The sequence below is a fragment of the Phaenicophaeus curvirostris genome, chromosome 7 (genome assembly GCF_032191515.1).
Source record: "Phaenicophaeus curvirostris isolate KB17595 chromosome 7, BPBGC_Pcur_1.0, whole genome shotgun sequence".
Lineage (NCBI taxonomy): Eukaryota > Metazoa > Chordata > Aves > Cuculiformes > Cuculidae > Phaenicophaeus > Phaenicophaeus curvirostris.
This window is the reverse complement of record NC_091398.1, coordinates 12,584,411-12,602,464: the sequence shown is the minus strand read 5'-3', so window position 1 is coordinate 12,602,464 and position 18,054 is coordinate 12,584,411. Positions and strand designations below refer to the sequence as shown.

The 18,054-nt window shown below is 39.3% G+C and overlaps 1 protein-coding gene across 1 annotated transcript in view; it reads left to right on the top strand.

The window, feature by feature from the left end:
• Nucleotides 1-18,054, top strand: part of SPATS2L (spermatogenesis associated serine rich 2 like) — a 137,929-nt gene that overhangs the window by 100,268 nt on the left and 19,607 nt on the right. Inside the window, exons 4-8 of the mRNA XM_069860844.1 lie at nt 1,949-2,057; nt 5,110-5,159; nt 5,573-5,813; nt 9,673-9,873; nt 10,298-10,433. Of these exons, the coding sequence (XP_069716945.1) occupies nt 1,949-2,057; nt 5,110-5,159; nt 5,573-5,813; nt 9,673-9,873; nt 10,298-10,433 (737 nt within the window). The remainder of the gene's footprint in view (nt 1-1,948; nt 2,058-5,109; nt 5,160-5,572; nt 5,814-9,672; nt 9,874-10,297; nt 10,434-18,054) is intronic.

Here is an 18,054-nt window from a genome sequence, read left to right as displayed (position 1 = left end):
CTCCGAAGCTGTGAGGTTGGGAGCTAGCTGGTGGGCAAGACTTGCCCAGTCACAGGGTGGCAACGTGAGACAAATTATTAGATAGGCCCTTGGAAAGGGTCCTTGGGAATTAGACTGGCAATTTAACTCCACTGCCCTCCAAATTATGGCTGTGGCTCGAGTTGCCCACAGCTAGACTTGCTTCTTGAAATGTGTCGTGGGCAAATGTGAAGCTCCAAAGAAATATATGGACAGGAGCAGAGTCACTAGTACTAACTAGATGTGCTGAAGTGCACTGAGGTCAGAAAGTGGCCTTACTTACACAGTGAAAGAGATGAACTCATCTAGAAAGTATCTTCCAGAAAGTTTGATCCTATATGGATTTAGCTGCAAGAAATATCAGCCTTTTGCAGTGCTGACGCCAAGTTTAGCAGATACTGTGAATCAGAGCCCTCAGTCGCTGTCTATTAACAGAACCTGAAACGAGTCGTGGCTTATGGTAGTATACAGGACAGAGAAATACAGCAGTTGAGGAGTGGAGTGAACATACTACAGCAAAATAAGATTTTCGGCTGTAAATTTGAGTACTTAACTGTTCAGAATCACCTTCTGGTGTCTCGACTGGTGATGACTCCATAAAGGGAATCTAAAAGGATTGTTCTTCAGCATCTAAATGGACAGGAAAGACAAGGTAATGTGAGTACTTCCAGCCTTTTTCCCTTAAACAGATCTATCTTCACATATTATTTTTCACAATTATATTTCGCAGTACAATAAAAAGAACACTAGTGCTTCATGATCAGCAATTAGCATGATAGCATGGTTGTGCAGTAAATAAAGTACACCCTAATCAAGGATGTATTTCTACAGAAAGATGGCATAGAAGGGTGCTGGGTAAACATTTGCAGTGCAATAACAGTTTTCTAGTAGTAAATACATGCTGGATGGCATGACACAGAAGCTCAAAAAGCTCATTTGGAACAATTAGACTGGTTTTGGCACTGGTTCTCTTGGGTTTTTTAGAGTACTACTATAGGCATTTGTTAGTATTGCTAATTACATTCAAAGAAGTATTTTTTGTTTGGTACTACCTGGTAAAGCTTGTCTAGCATTAAAACAATATAGTAATTAAGCTTCATGTAACTATTTACTTTCAGCTGTTTTACATGGGGAAGAGAAAGTAAATCATCAACATGATTCCAGTAGGAATATTTTATTTAAAACATAGTGGGTTGAATTACCATTTGGTATAAATGGATACTGAAGACAATACAGCAATAGCAAATGCTGTGAAATAGAAACATGGCATCCCATAACTATCTGTGGGTGTAACACTTCAGCCCTCAGCAGAGTTTCCTGAAGGAAGCGTTTGGCTTCCCTTATCCTTTCTTTGAGATTTTGTTACACAAACTTCCTGGTCACATATATATGTAACAGCAAACTGAAATTATGCTGAGCAGCCACTAAAGCCTTTAAAAATGATAGTATTTTCTAGCCAGTGATGATTTTCATGCATATGACTGTTTTCCAGATGTCAAAACCCACTGTTTATAACTTTAATGTAGCCAGGCTGTGCAACAGCCTTGTTGAAGTAGTGGTGTACTCCATGAGTGATGTGTCTTGTCAGGTCACATGGCAGCAAATAGAACATTTAGGAAAGAAGCATAAGACCAAATTCTGTCAGTTTACTTAAACTACCTCTCCTGTTGTAACTGAGGGTAGATCTGGTTCCAGGCTTATTGTTTACCAATTCTATGATTTGGTCTCTTGAAGAAATTGTTTTCGTTATTTGCGTGGGCCAGGTAAGGGAAGGATGGATATTGCTTCATGCATATACAGTGTTGTACACTTGAAGGCACATCGTGTATAGTATACATTTATATAAACATGCTTTGGCACAGAGGTACCTTGTTCTCTTAAGGAGCATCCTAAACCCATATGTTATTGTCTTCCTTTTTTTCCCTTCCAGATCAATGCCATCCGATCAATTGTTCCAAACAAAAGCAATAATGAGATAGTTCTGGTGTTGCAGCAGTTTGATAACAATGTTGACAAGGCTGTTCAAGCTTTCATGGATGGTGAGTACAGTGTACCTTTTTCACGAAGATATGAGGGATTCAATTGCATGCTAAAGTATTCATTGTCTCTAGTGGGTTGAAATATATTCTGTTCTGCTAAAATTCAGATGACTATGATACTTGGGTTGCTCATTTTTATAATTGATCCTCCTGTCTGTGTCTCTGCTTCTTCACAGTATGTTTGACGTGGCTGTTTATCTGTTCTACCCAATTTTGCCATTTTTTAGTGGCATTCTTTTTGCAGACCCTGTTTATTCTGCATGGAAGTTAATGCTTTCTAAAGTAAATATGCCATACTATGATTTATTGTTGAAGAAACAGCAACTAATAAGAATTTGGCGTTGCTCTGAAGCAAATAACCAGGCCCCTAAACCTGTGAACTTGATGCATACATTGACATTCAAACCTCAATTTGAATTTTGCAAATAGCATTGACATTTATAACTACTGAACCAAGACACTATTGAAAGTTCAAGCCATTCTAAATCTGGATCTGAGTTTGTATTTTGTATCGTGAGACCATTTCTAATGAAAGGTCACTTGTATTTAAATAACACTTTTCTGATAAATATGAATGGGCAAGTATTTTGAACTTTCACCAAAGTCTGTAAGAGACATTTTGCAGGAATAATAGCATAGCATGAGCAAATCCTCTCAAAATTTTTGTAGCTTGGGGCTGCAGTGATCTCAAAAGCCCTGTATATCTTAAAAATGCCTCATAGTGTATTGATGTGCCATCTCACCAAGTTGCTTTTTTTCCTATCTTTTTTACTTCAGAATAGTTTGGGGTTCAGTTTGGATTCATTTACTAAAATGTATCAGCCAAAAAGCATCATGATGAGGGAAGGGATTACTTACCAATATGAAAAAAGCAGGTGCAAGCAAAATGAACTATTTATAAATGCATCAGAATTCTTCCATCAGATCTATATGGTGCCTGTGCATCTGCATAGACTGTCAGAACCTGATAGATGCATGGAAATTGGAGTTCGTTTGTGCACACACAGAGAGAAATTAAAATGGATGCATCTAATTAACAATAACATTGTTTTCCTGTAATATAAGTGCTGGGGAAAAGTAGTGGAGGGTTGCTCTGTGATTATTCAGGAAGTTCCTTTCATTCAGTTTATTTTGTCTAAAGTTACCATTGCTCATGTGTGATCTATGAGTTGCTTCCAATGGCTCCTCAAAAGGGGATGTGCTTTTGCAGAGATGTGTCATTTGCTGTGAGGAAGAAAAGGGCAAAAGCATGCCTTGCAAGAGTGCAACAAATTCTTGAAGGAAAGCAGGCTGTTGTAACTTCAGTTCAAATTATCTTTGTTTGAATTTCACCAGTTGATGTTTGTTGTGCCTGGAGTTCAGAAGTCTTTGCAAATGAGCTTTTGAAAACAGCCGTTATTTATTACTGTCTGGAAACAGTGTGAGAAAAGACATATGTCCATTCAGCTGCCACTGTGGATAGAATGAATCTAGCACTTTAAGTATCTTTTTATGAATGACAAATAGGCTAAGGTTGAAATATCGCATTTGCAGAGAACACATGGTTGCATGCAGTGAAAAACATGGGGACAGCCACGCTGAGTGAAAAGGCTGCGCACCTCCACTCAGTGCTTCTCTTGGAGGTTGCTGCATGCTGAATCAAGAAATGTTCAGATAATAGTTTCCTGAAATCATCTCCTATCATTGTATCTGAAGGGACATATTACTGGTGTCTTCTTCATGAATTTACTTCTATATGTGAAATTTGAGTTAAATAAAATAGCAGTTCAAATGGTTTATTTGCTGTGTTAATTTTTACCTGACTGAGCGTAATCAGAGGCTGTTCAGCTGCTTTGTACACATGTTCAAGAAAATATGCTGATGGGTTCAAATGAGGGCTTTGAAACTTGCACAGGTAGTGAATTTCTAGCCAGAGGATACTGGGGCTGGTTGGGTAAATCCCTAAAATAACCCTCACTATGCATAGTGTTCACAGGGAAGCTAAAGGGAGCAAAGCTAAGACACCATTAGCCAACACAAAAAGAGTGTGAAAACAGTAAAAAAAGCTGTCATGTGAAATTGTGTATTTTCAGCAGCACAGAGTAAAAGGAGCAGCAAAGGTCTGGGTTCATTTTTTCATACTGAGAACATGATGTCTGTCAAAAGATAGCACACCTTTAGGAGAGGGGGTTGTATTTATATGTACACGTCTATAATTAAATATAGATATGTGTATAGCTACACACATAATAGAAGTTTTCTTAGCCTTCTGTCTGCATTGTCGTGTCATTTAGGAAACAAAATATGGCTTTACTGGATTCCATACGCATTTTTTACAATTTAAAAATGTAACAATTTAGCACTGCTAGCAAGACACGTAATCGCTTTTAGTGCACTTGATAAACTCACCAGATAATCTTGGGTCTGGATTATTGTGAAAGAAAAATAATTTTGGTACATTTGAAAACCTCACATGTCTCTGTATGAATACAAGTTGATTCATTGTGGTCTGAAAACAGTATTACTTCTCAATACTAGTATAATCAAGAATTCACAGAAATAAGGAATGGCTGAGTATGAAACCCAGTTGGAATGGATAATAAATGAATATTTACTGGAATTATGCAGTGATGGTAAAAGGATTCTAAAATTCAAGCAGGCCTTTAACCTGGTTGCTATTAAAAGGGTTATTGTGGCAGATACTGCCACGGTAATTTAGATGACAATCCAGACTGTATGCTTACCATGAACATTGTTTTTCAGCTTTAGGGTCCAGGAGAACAACATAGTGATGTTAACTAGACACAGAAGAGTTTTATTCTAATATAGCAGCTGGTGCTGGTGAAGGATCTGCTTGCTATGTTCCATAAATTTATCTAACCAACTTATTTAGGCTGGCAGACAAAATTTCAAAAGGAGAAAGAAGGCAGTACCCATTTTCTTCTCCCCAGATAAACGAATTCACAACAAATGGACATGCTGCCCAGCTGGGAGACTAGGAACTGTTCTTCAACACAGTTGTTCTTATTCTTAGCTGAATTTTGTTGAAATGTTTTATTTTTCCTTTCTCTAGGTAGTGCAACTCAGGTTCTAAAGGAGTGGAATATGACAGGGAAAAAGAAGGTAAGAACTTGCTCTTGAGAATCAGAGCATCCAGACCATTTATCAGCTGTCTGTAGTTGAATATAGCACCTTTATTTTGGCCCATACTACTGTCCCTTCTGTAACACAGGTGACTTAATTCACATCTGTAGTCAGAACACTTGAAAGAAAATGTGTGTATATTATTTTTAATCTTAACCATCTGTTGCTCTTTCTCTAGCCCATTCTGAGAGAATTTCTTGGACAGCACTTGTGTATACTATTCAGCAAAACGGTTGCAATGTGTTGTATAGCACAGCCCAGCCTGTAAATTACATTACACTGATGTCACTTTTAAGACATTTTAAAAGCATGGATAATTTACTGATTATATTTTGAGCTTATATAAGTTGCATTGAGTGATGTCTCTGTTCTTGCGATATTTGTCCATTTAGAACAACAGGAGAAAAAGAAGCAAATCTAAACAGCACCAAGGCAATAAAGAACCTAAAACCAAGAACAGTGGACCTGAGAGGGCATCTCAAGAGCCCCAGGGAATATATGACTGCCATCTGAATGGATGTTCTAAGGACAGCTCTTGCACTGGCTCTGGCAGTCAGAAACTGGGAGCCACTTCTCTTGGGAACAAAGGCTCAGGATTTATACAGTCACCACCAGTCTGTCCAGAAATCACAGGTCAGTTCATAGAATCATAGAATCATAGAATAACCAGGTTGGAAGAGACCCATCGAGTCATCTTTTTAACTGGCAATAGCCAAGCCTCTTCTTACATATTGCCATGAAGCAGATTGTAATAAAAAGAAGTCCCTTTTTCTAGAGGCTAAAGGATCAAACTATAGTTAGAGGCCCAGCTAATACAGAATATTACAGATATAAATATAGAAAAAGCAGGGTTACAAAATGGCTTGAGTGTAAAATTGTAACAGAAGCAATAAAGCCCCTCATCTGCGGCAAAGTCATCTGAGCAGTATGAGCTTGTGGCATATTGCAAGACTTCTTTATTGCCTAGTCTAGACTAGTCTGTTTTTTCTGTTACTCATCTTCCCTGAACAGACCGGTCACAGTAGATCTCTGCTGGCTTTCCCTCAGAGGGAAAGGAGGGCCTTTGTGTTGAGGGAAGGCAGTCTGGTAGCCTCTTAGTACACACTCGTTTCTGCTAGGGTCTAGGTACCGACTCTGAAACTCTGGGGTCAGTAACCAGAAAGCTCTTCCCCTCTGGGTTGTAGTAGATAGAGCATTATGGTTATAGCAACATCAATGAAAGCAAACCTTCTTCTCTGAGGGAGAAGCTCTGTGAAAGCTTGTGCCTTCAAGTATCCTTTTGCAGGGTCATGTTTAATTACTTTTAGTACAGGTAATGGTTTTTCAGCTCATAACATTTCAAACCTCTGACTGCCCTCGACTGTTGCTGCTCCTAATATTTTCTGCCTGTGTCTTAAACAGTGTGTAAGTCTGCACTGAAAGAACTTCCCTTGAAATCCCTTTTCCGTGGTTGCAAATACAACTCGCAAACTGCATTTTAAAGGTTGTGCCAAATGGATAATTGTCCTGAAATTAATTCTGTGCTGCTTCCAGATGTCTCTGGTAGTGCCAGTCTCTAGTCAATTAAATGTAAACTCTGTAACCTATAGAACCATAGAACCATAGAATAACCAGGTTGGAAGAGACCCACTGGATCATCGAGTCCAACCATTCCTATCAAACACTAAACCCAAATAGACAAATTACTTATCAAGAAATTTTGTCTTAAGAATTTAGTGTCTCACAAAGGATCAGAAATGCTCTTCCTGTTCTTGCTAAAGGCTGCCACTTTCTTTGGATAGAATATGCCCTAAGCCAGAAGATTCTACATTTTCATAATACTAAAAGCATTGTTGCCACTTATTCTGCAAAATTTCAAGATTTGTGGTATTAATATATGTCAAGCTCCCATGTCAGATTTATTTGAGTTGCTATTTTTGGAATGATACATCCATGATACATAGGCTGAATTGTCAGTGCATGGGGAGTGTCTTCAAGGAGGTAATGGATTTGAATGCAAGAAGAGTACCCATGCCCCTAGTGGTCTTTTTTTTGTGGCACTGGGATGAGGCCAGTTTTTGACTTGACACAGTGCAGAGTTTTACATACCAAGGGCAGAAAGTAACTCAGATTTTTTTCTTTGCTTTTACAGGTGACAAATGAGCTATTACTGTAGCTTTACAGTTTTTATATGCTTTTACACATATCCCTTGTTTCAAAAATGGGGCGAGGGGTGGGAGGGAGGGATAAAATGAAAGACAAAGCAAGAAAAGGAGAACATGAAACTTTAATATTGAAGCATATTCTTTGCATAGTAAAATAAGTTTTTGCTCAGTACAGAGAAGAAAAGAGTTTCTTATTCACTTTTGGTTGCACTAGAATCTTTGTCTTTGCAGCCAGTGTAACAGCTGCTTCCTGAAGGTCAGAAGCCACCTATGTACATATTGCTAAATTTGTGCTGAAATGCATAGAACTAAATAGAAGAGAAGGGTGATCAGGATGCCCCAGGGGCCAGCAGCTGCACCCTTGTGGCTTCTGAGCAGGTTACAGAGACTGTTCTAGAGGAGTTTGAAATGCTGAACAGAGTCCAAAGAGCACCCATTTCATATTGCTTCCTCGTCTTCTATTCTGCTTTGTTTTGTCCTTGTCTGGTTTATTCATTTTGGTTTCTTCCCTATCAAATTAATGTTACTGTAGTCATTTCCTGTAACCTTCAGACAGCTCATGGCTTAGAAGTATCATAGTCAGGTGTCTGCTGATAGTCCTTATGTGTAACTGACCCCCAGAGTTTCAGAGTTGGTATCTAGACCCTAGCAGAAATGAGCATGTACTAACAGACTGCCTTCCCTCAACACGAATGCATGTGTGTTCCTTCTCATGAGTTATACCAGCTCACAGTCTGTGACACTGTCTTTCAGAGCCTTAAAATCCTGGCTGCCTGGAAGGGACTTAAGGGACCAGAAGTGGAGAATGCAAAAAAACTGTCAGTTTGTCATTTGTCTTGACAAGTACACCAAAACTGCTGATGAAATGTAGTAAATAACAATTTTGCACTTTAACAAATTTCAAAAGATCTCATCTTGAGGACAGAACCCAATAGCCCTGGCTTTTCTCTATATTTTAGCTGATGGACTGCTTGTTTCTAGCTATCTGTTCAAGTTATTTAGCAAGGCTAGCCTCAAATGACAGTAGAAAACATTCTTTATAAATCAAAGCTACCTGCCTTAGTGTGTGATGCAGCTAGGATTGCATGGGGTTAATGGCAGTTCTGAGAACAGAATTCCTGGCTATGTGTGAGACTCCTATCTGCATTGAACCTTTGATATGTTCAAAGTGCTGCATAGTTGGTGTTTCTTGCTTTCACAGATTCACAGGTTTCTTTAACTTCTCTAGCTATTTTCTTACACGTTTTATGTGAGGTAATTTTTCTGCTTACATACTCACATTTTAAAGTGCATAAACAAAAGTGGTTTTAAACATGTGGACGCTAATGTGCCTCCATGTTCCTCTGACGTTGTGTGATTGCCATGGAAGCATACCAAGACCTGCTTTACACCCATCCTAGTACCCAGCCAGGGCACAGGGAAGTCACTAGTTAATATCGTGGAGCTGTGCAGGTGGTATCCCTCAGTCCCAGCAGTGTTAATCCCACTCCAGGGACTGTAATCCAGCTGTTAATCTGACAAACCCCTTTTCTCCAGACATCACACAACATGAGCTGAATAAAGTGACGCATAAAGAGCATCTTCAGAACAAACTATCATTCGTTCATCAAAGTGAGTGCAAAGATTAAAAAAATGAGTTAACAGAATAAATAATTTTCTCTGCATGTTTCCTTAACTAAAATTCAAAGTGGCCTTACCTGTTTTCATAGCCATTCTTTGGCTGCTTGTCCCTCTGGAGTCATGAAAAGTAAGCCAGACAGGCTCAGGCATTGTTATTTTATCCCTCTGAAGCTGTTGAACCCGGGAGCCTAATCTTTTGACATTTTTTCATTTCCTGCTTGGTCCCTCTTAGCAGCTGCTTTTCAATAGAAATCTAGTCAGGCAAGGTAAGTATTTCAGGTAGGAATGTTTAATCAGTGCTTTTAAAATGCTGATTAAATGATTAACATATTTTTTTATGTGTGCATCTCTCAACATTAAAGTCTCAGGCTTTCTGTAGCAGAGTTCCTCTCTAGTTCTATTGTCTGATACTTGGGCAAAGATTACAATCGATAGTATGCTTTTTATGTTAAGAGGTATTTTTTCGTATCAGCATGGAAGAGCTTATTTTTATAGTGGGTTTTTCTTTTTAGAATGTTGAAACACAGATGTGTTCAGGTTAGTGTTTAATAACCAAAATAATTTTGTTTCTGTTCTGTCATTGCTTTCTGAGGTTCTGTAGAATGTGTGCCAGTTAAAAAAAAGGCTTTATTTTTCCACTGTGTAGAGTCATTCAGACTTAACAATAAGTCTTCATATCTTTCTTAATGTTATAAATCTGTGTTTTCTGCCTTTATGTGTTCTTGCAGGCAAAGAACAAGAACACCAGAGAGTATCTGTGGAATTAAACCCAAAGACTGTGAATGGAGTAGAACAACATGAATCTCTTTGTTCATCAGTTCAACTCCAGTGTAACCTAGGCAGGCCAAAGTCAAAATCTTCCTCAGTTAAATCATCCAATACTGCCACTCAACTTGATGCGAAGACAGATGATTCAGTCAAAAAAAGAGGTAAATTGGATCCTTGGTTGCTGTGTGCTGAGGTGATCAGGCAGCTGGGTCGTGTAGGAATTAAAAGCACATACGTGAAGAAGAGATGTCTTGGAAAGTGATAGCAGAATCATGTTCAGCATAACAGAAATCAGTTGAATGATTTATGGTCTATTTAAAATTATATTAAATGAAATTTAAAATAAATAATTTGAATTAATAGTGCTGTTTTAACATTGATTTGAAGAATGATTTTGAGCAGACATGTTTATATACTGAAAAGCACCGCAGAAGAACTATGGAAAAGTTGGATTTATGGTTGTTAGTAGGATAATCACTTCATCCTAATCTGGGCAAATAATATGTTGGACTATTCCTGCTACCTCATTCAGAAAAGCCAAAACCAGCTTTCTGACTTTTGTGTCATTTTTGTTTTCTATTTTAGGGCCAAACATTGAAAAATCAGTAAAAGACTTGCAGCGTTGCACTGTTTCTCTAACCAGATATCGTATGATGATCAAAGAGGAAGTGGATAATTCAGTGAAGAAGATCAAAGCTGCTTTTGCAGAATTACACAGCTGGTAGGTAAATCAGGTTGAGACATCCATCAGCACCATCTGAGTAAAGAGGGGCTAATAAGGCTACTGGCATAGGTGGGGAAGTTCACTTACACCCTGTTTCTTTGCAGCATTTGGTTTCATCAAAAAAACAAAACATGGGGTGCCTTTAAGTAACTCATCACCAGCTAGAAAGTAATATATGCCTAAGTTTATGTTTACACACATACATAAATGGAGACAAAACTACAGTTCTTTGCAGAGTCTCATTGTTTGCCTTTTTCTAAGTGATCCATGTTGATCTAATTCTTTTGTATCAAGTTCAGTGGCAGCATATATAAGCAAATGAAAGCTTTTCCAAAAATACTCTCTATGGAATTTTCTGAAGCCTTTTTTACCTACTATGAATGTCTGCCTTCTATGCTTCTTTGATCTTATAATTTTTGGCAGCCAGTCTTTCACTGTCTCTTCAATCCCCATCATCTTTGCTTCTCATCCTACCATTTTTTTTTCCTTTTCTCGTGTAGTTTCTTCTAACTTTCCCTCGTAGTTTCTTCTAACTTTCCTATCCATCAGTTTATTTACAGTTCTCATGTCTAGTTTAGTCTTTTTCCTCCTTCTTTTATCTCTTCCTTTTTTATTTTTTTTTTTCCATTATAATTTTGGTTATTCCAGGTATTTGGTATATGTATCTGCACCCTTTGGAAATCTGTAGCAGGAATAATTGCTGTAGTAGCAAGTTGCATATTTTGTGTATACTTGTCATAGCAAAATATTTTCTGGTTTTAGTTCTACTCAGCCTTTTGTTAAGCATAGATGCCTTATAAAACCTGTGTATTATACAGTGTTGCAGTAAACATTCAAAAACATATTAAAAAGTACAAGATTTGGTTACAAATCACAGAAGTACAGAAACCTTCCACCCTTAATTCATCCACAATATTTGTGAGTATTTTTATGGGCATGTCTTATGAAATTGCTGTAGTATTAGCAGAAGTTTGTTGTCTCTGGACTTGAGTGGTGTGTTTGTTGTCTTTATTGGTGCATCTTAAGGGACTTCAGTGCCACTCGAGCTCTGCTTCTGAAGGGGCAGAGAGTCCAAGTGCTACTGAGCTGCTTTTGTGGAAGATTCTGTTGCATTGAGCTGCCAGTGTACCTCACTGTGTAGCAGAGAAAACTCAGTTTCTGTCTCTGGACTCCAGTGAACATGGGCTGTGATGACCAGTTGTACTAAACTTATAAAATATCTGTTTTCTGCTGAGAAGTCTTTGGCTTTTTCTCTGAGTAAACTCATAATTGGGTCTCATTCGCTGTGTAGTTCTCACTCAAATTTCCTTGTAACAGTCTTGAAAAAGTATCACGTCACACATCTAATTTTGTTTACAGGCAGTCACAATCAATTCAGTCTTTAAATGATAGTCCCTCTGGTCATGGAACAGACTTGGAACTCTAACTTGGATCTAAGAATGTAAGGGGGAGGTGCTATGTTAGTCAAGTCAGAACTGAAATTTTTTATTTTTCATGTTTTACTTGAAAAACAGTAAAATGAATTGCGTAACGCTAACATGTGTCACTTAATACGTGAGCTTAATAGGAGAAAAGGTTAAACAACACCAAAAGAGTATGTAAATCCAAGTAGACTTAAAATTATGAAAGAGAGCCTGGAAAAAATTAGCCTTCAAATAGGCTTCATTTAATTTTACCTCCTACCAGCTTCAGTGCCTAAATTATTGGAGTGGACACTGCTAGAAGCTCTAAAATGTAACAGATCTGTGTTCTGAATATTCAGGCCTCAAAAAGCAATTTCATGCACGTACCATAACGTTGCAACAAGAAAAGTATAATGTCAGGACATGTTTATGGACATCTGAATGCTGGCTACATTGCTTTTGGCAGCTTATAAGCTTAATATTTATGTTTTTCTTCAAAGGAGTGAAAAGAAAATCTGGTTTAAACAGTAAAATGTGTAGCTTAATACCTTCTTCGATAAAATTAAAACCACTTTTGGGATATTTCATATGACGTGAAACTCTGAAGAAGATGGGAAGAGCTGTCTTTATTGCCTCATTTACAAAGAGCTTGCTGCCAGCTGCTGTAGATCCACTGGATCATAATAAATCATAATAACCAGTGATGCGTACAGTTGACTGTACTCATACACATCATATTCCTGGGCTGAATGGTTTAGTTAGTGTTATTTACATGACAGTTTCCATGCTTCAAATTTGAACAAAGTATCACTAGTGGTAGCAGGAGGATAAGATAATTAAGTGAGCACTTAGCCTGCTGCATATTTATCACCCTTATTGAGCATGGGAATTTCGGTGTGGCACAGTCAGGTTGTCTATCAAGAGAAACTGAAGCAATTCAACTAAGTTTTAGCTCCCAGAATGCTGTGGAGTAACCAAAAGCAGGGGCATGAAAATATCATCTGGTCTCCTTTGTGATAGTGATTCCAAAGCTTTTTGCAAGTTCTTCTGGTTGCTGGTGGAGTGTGGGCTGGTTGAGATGTACAACTAAGTGTTGTCTGTGGTCAGAACTTCAGGGAATACTTGATCGGGCTCAATACCGTAACCTAGATGGGAGCTTAACTGGTTCCTGTTAGTCACTGCTGTCACTACCTAAGGAGTTTTAGTGAAGCTAAATAAAGTTAGAAGCTTTAATCTTGCATTGCATCTGAATGCTGGAGCACACTGCTTTCTGTTGTCTCCCTTGTATTTGTTTTTCCCTTTCTTCCTTTGGCAATAGAGTAAAAGGCCCTTTTTCTGTCATCAGTTCTTGCGTTTACTGTGAAGGTCAATCAAAACTGCACTTCAAGAGTCTTTTGGACTTTCTAATAATCTTTTTTTTTCCTTTCATCTTTTCATGGTTTTACCAGTTACAGAAAAGATTAAGTACAAAGATGACATTGTATCTCTTCCTCCTACCTCCAGATAACATACAAAAGCGTTATTACAGAGATAAAACAATAGTATGTGTGGCCTAATAAGTCCTGAAAGCTTCAGCAGAAAGATTCACAGGAACTTCTCCTTTTAGCAGCAGGAACTGTTGATTGATAGTTGCCAGTGAATTCTATGTCTCTGTCTGGCTCAGAATTTCAAAATTTGACCTAACCAATGAAGGGAAGTTACTCCTGAACACACTCAGTTAATGCTATGCTGCCTTTTAAAAAGTCACCTATCTGGCAAAAGACTGCATACTGCCCTTCCACGATCTAAAAGAGGAATGGAATGGAGCAGGTGTGCTTAAGCACATATAAATGCTTGGGGGGGTGCGTGAAAAAAACCAGTGCGTGCTTCCGAATTTAACATTGTAATGAAATGGGGCCAAGAAACAGTCCCAGAAATATGTTTATTTAAAAACACTGCAATGGGCTCACTTTCTTTATGAGCCTCCCAGGAGTTCCTGCCAGCTGGAGTAATTCTCTGCATGCTCAGAGCAAGTGGTGATAACTTGCTTTTATGCAGTGCTTTTCGTACCAGAAGACACCATAGCATTTTACAGTCCATGGGTTGGACCAGGCAGGGTATTTTGCCCTCCTCTGTGACAAGTTTTGCAGTTTCATGTGGATTGTGCTCCTGCTGTGACCTGGGCCTTCACCACTGCTGCTTTTGCAGGGCTGTCTGTGACATTTGACACTGGAGAACAGGCCTTATGAGGAACGGCTGAGAGAGCTGGGGTTGTTTAGCCTGGAGAAGAGGAGGCTGAGGGGAGACCTCATTGCTCTCTATAACTACCTGAAAGGAGGTTGTAGAGAGGAGGGTGCTGGCCTCTTCTCCCAAGTGGCAGGGGACAGGACAAGAGGGAATGGCCTCAAGCTCTGCCAGGGGAGATTTAGGCTGGACATTAGGAAAAAAATTTTCACAGAAAGGGTCATTGGTCACTGGAACAGGCTGCCCAAGGAGGTGGTTGAGTCCCCTTCCCTGGAGGTGTTTAAGGCACGGGTGGACGAGGTGCTAAGGGGCATGGTTTAGTGTTTGATAGGAATGGTTGGACTCGATGATCCGGTGGGTCTCTTCCAACCTGGTGATTCTATGATTGCTTTCCCCAAGGCTATGAGAGCGCTGGGCAAAGCAAGCTAAGGGTGGTGTTTCTCAGACTGATATGTGCACCTGAAAGTTACGAGGAAGATCCTTCTAACAGTACCCCCAAACCAGTATTTCTCCTCATCCAGCTTTGGTGTGTGGTTTTCAGGAATGCCTTTGTGTGAGTGAGAACATAAGGTGTTCCACTTATTGCTTGGATATAAAACACATCAGCGTAGCCACATCTCACAATAGTGTAGGACAAGGAAAAGAACACCACCAATAGTGCTTAAGTTGCAGAGGAAGGCCAGGAACTCCTCTCTCACTAGAGTGCACCTGGGACATTTGTTGCCAAGGTTGAAACCCATATGCTTTAATTGAGTTCTCACTTTTCCACCAAGAGACTGAATAATAATCTTGGGTATAAAAAGAGAGCCCCGGGAAATCTGAGTGAATTGTGTAGAGCACAAAAGAAGCCACAGTTCCTCATAACACCTCTTGCCAGAAAATCATTTTCGCATATTGGGCATCCGCACAGTCATATGGAAAACTAAAAAGAAACATCTGCTACTTGCCCATATGGTCTGCTTCCAGCCATGGATGGAAAATAGTCTGCAGAAAATAGTAAGGGCCAGGTTTAATCATGCTCCACGCAGAACTAAACCAAAGAAAGACAAGCCTTCTCTATTCCTCTGCTCTTTGCATGCTGAACGTTTTGGTATCGCCAATGCTTTATAAAGAGCATGAAAAACAACATATTTAATGATTTTTTGAGTGAACGAAAAGCATTGATATCTCCACCAGAGACTGGATAAAAATTTCATTCTGACGTAATTCTGGAAAAATGGAGTTTGGCAATGCCAACAACTTAAAAATATGTTAAAATACATTCCAGGAACAACTAGGAATATTTGCATATTTGGGGGAGATAAAGCGATTTTTCTATCATTTTCTAAGTTAAACTCAAAGCAGTGGAGGGGTTGAATGGGAGAAGAAATCATGTAAATTAATATGGTCTGTACTAACTCAGTGCTGGGTGATGAGCAGCACTGCCAGTGCTCTCAGTTGAAGAGCAGTTAGTGAACACAGTCATCCCCTTTCTGGGACCCCTACTTGACAAACTGTGAAGGCGATAGTTTTCTGTTCATAGCGCAGAGTCAGTGGCACCAGAAGAAAAACTGCCTGTCTGTGTTAGCAGTGTGGTAGTTTAGAGCATGGGCAGATGGCTGGGAAGGCCAGGACTGGTCTTGCTTTACACTGAACAGAGTTTCTGTGCTATTTCTCTCTGCATTTTCAGTCAGTCCTCATTAGCTTTCTGTCTGCCAGCTGACCTTTGGTAGTCCTCATGCTTCTGAAGCACAGATTTTTAAATCCTCTTGCAGTTTGTTCTGATATTTGTTTCCCCATCAGCCGTACAACCCAGTCCATAACTTTGCCAGTGCTGAAAAGGAAAAAACGGTCTAGCAAGCATTTAGATTTCCTCAGACCCATCTGGGTTTCCAGGTACCTTCAAAGATCGCTGCTTTTACAGGGGGCCCCTGGGCCCTGCCCTTGCTGCCTGCGATGGAGTCTGGGAGGACCGAATCCAACAACTCTGGCTTCAGGCTGCTTACCTGCCTGCAGAGCTGCAGCACCAGGAGTGGGGCTCGTGCCTGCTCTCTTCTCACAACCTCCAGCAGTTTGAAATTACCCTTGCTGTGTATTAGCGGAGGCAACAGATGGAGCTCATGAAATCGGGCAGAGTTAGATTCCAATCAGGTACAGGTTGCCTACATTCTGGCCCCTTTGTCTTTTACGGATACTTGCTTCATCCCCATATTTTTTACTAAGCTTGCAAAGACTGATTATGAGGGTGCAATCCAAAGGTGGATTACACTGTCTCTTGGCCTGTTGTTCATACTTTATGGCCCTGCATCTCCTTTCTTCCCTCCCAGTCATTCAGAGGTGTGTTTGTCATCAGGAGCCCAAGAACAGGGACTACATTCTTCTGCCTTGGCAGAAGGTGTTTAGGCTAAATTCATTAACCAGGAAGAGGACACTGATGTAACTACTTGGTTATCTCAGTAGTGGGATCAGAACTGAGACTCAAATGAGAAAGAAATACTTGACAAATTTATGTAGAAACTTGCAAGATGCTAACAAAACATGGTACAACTCTTCCTCACATCCTCATTGAAACTGCTGAATCCTGAGGTGATGCTTTCATTTCCAAATAAATAAAACATAGAAGTATTCTCTCAGGAAAAGGTTTTCCATGTCAGTTTTCAGCTTAAACAAGTTTTTATGATGAGTCCATATATTTCTAATTGTTTGTAAACAGATCTAAATGCAAATAGACCTTTAATTATGATGGCTTTACCAGGCTACACCATACTAGCTGGCTCCTAAAGAGAACAGTATTAGTGAAGGTAGATTAAGACTACAGCAAGTAAACTTGAATAACTAAAAAACTTCAGGCATTTTTACTTTTACTGGATGGTTTGCTGCAGAGGGAAGGATTTTGGTGAAATTTATTTATTCTGTCTTTGGTTTATCTGTTTATTGTCAGACTGTATTTGTGAGCAGAATGAAAATCATGTAATCTGGTAAACATGCATATGCTATTACAGTGATCGAATAACAACCTTCAAGCACCATGAACATTTAAATACTACGTGTAATACTAGCTAATACTGCAACAATTTACTGAGGTGTTGCAAAGTATGTAATGTAACACAGCTTTTCCTACAAGTTTATTAAAAGAAAAAAAACCCTGAAGTATCATTTCTCCAATTACAAAATAATCTGGCTATTCAATAATCATATCTAGCTTATCATTACCCATTACAGATGATTGAGCTTTATATTTACATTCTAATCACATCATTCTAGTTCCTTGTGCTGAAAGTTTGACAGGGACGGTTCAGGGTTTTGGATTGAAGTGTGAAATTCTCTTGTGAAATTCACAATTGGCTTAGAAATTTTTATCAGCTGTCTTTTCACCCCACCTGTGGGTCAAATATGTTCATGCCAGCAGGGAAATGTGTACATGAAATGAGGTATAACGCTTAAAGACCATGTCTGAGCTTGTCAGGACTGTCCCATGAATTTGCATGTTGTCTCAGCTCAGATATAGCAGAGACAGTGACAGCACTAATGTCCCTCAAACTTGCTTGAGTTTGTCAGCAGATTGTTAACCACCACAGCTTTATGGAGCTGCTGGTGTCTGTTCCAAAGCCCACTGACAGAGCAAAGTCACTGGGGAATGATGTGTTTTATTTTTTTGAAGACGAAGCTGTCCAACTCCAGCAGCGTCCCACACCTAACTCTCTTCCTCATAAAAAAAAGTCCTCAAATTGTATCTTAGTGTTCTAGCATTTCACCTACTGAACCAGACCTCAGAGGGTGCCCTTGAAAAAATAGCTCTTTCCCCCCTTCCAGATGAAAAGCCCTTCTGCAGTCATTCAGAATGACACAGCTGACTGTGTCTTTCTCAGTCTTCGAAACATTTGTTCTCAAACTGTGCACAAAGCTGCTTCAGAGGAGAGTGAAGCTTATTAAACACCTCAAGAAGAAAATTGGCATTTCGGGGGGTTTAACAGGGTTTTGAAAGGACTCATTTGAATTACACTTTTAACAGT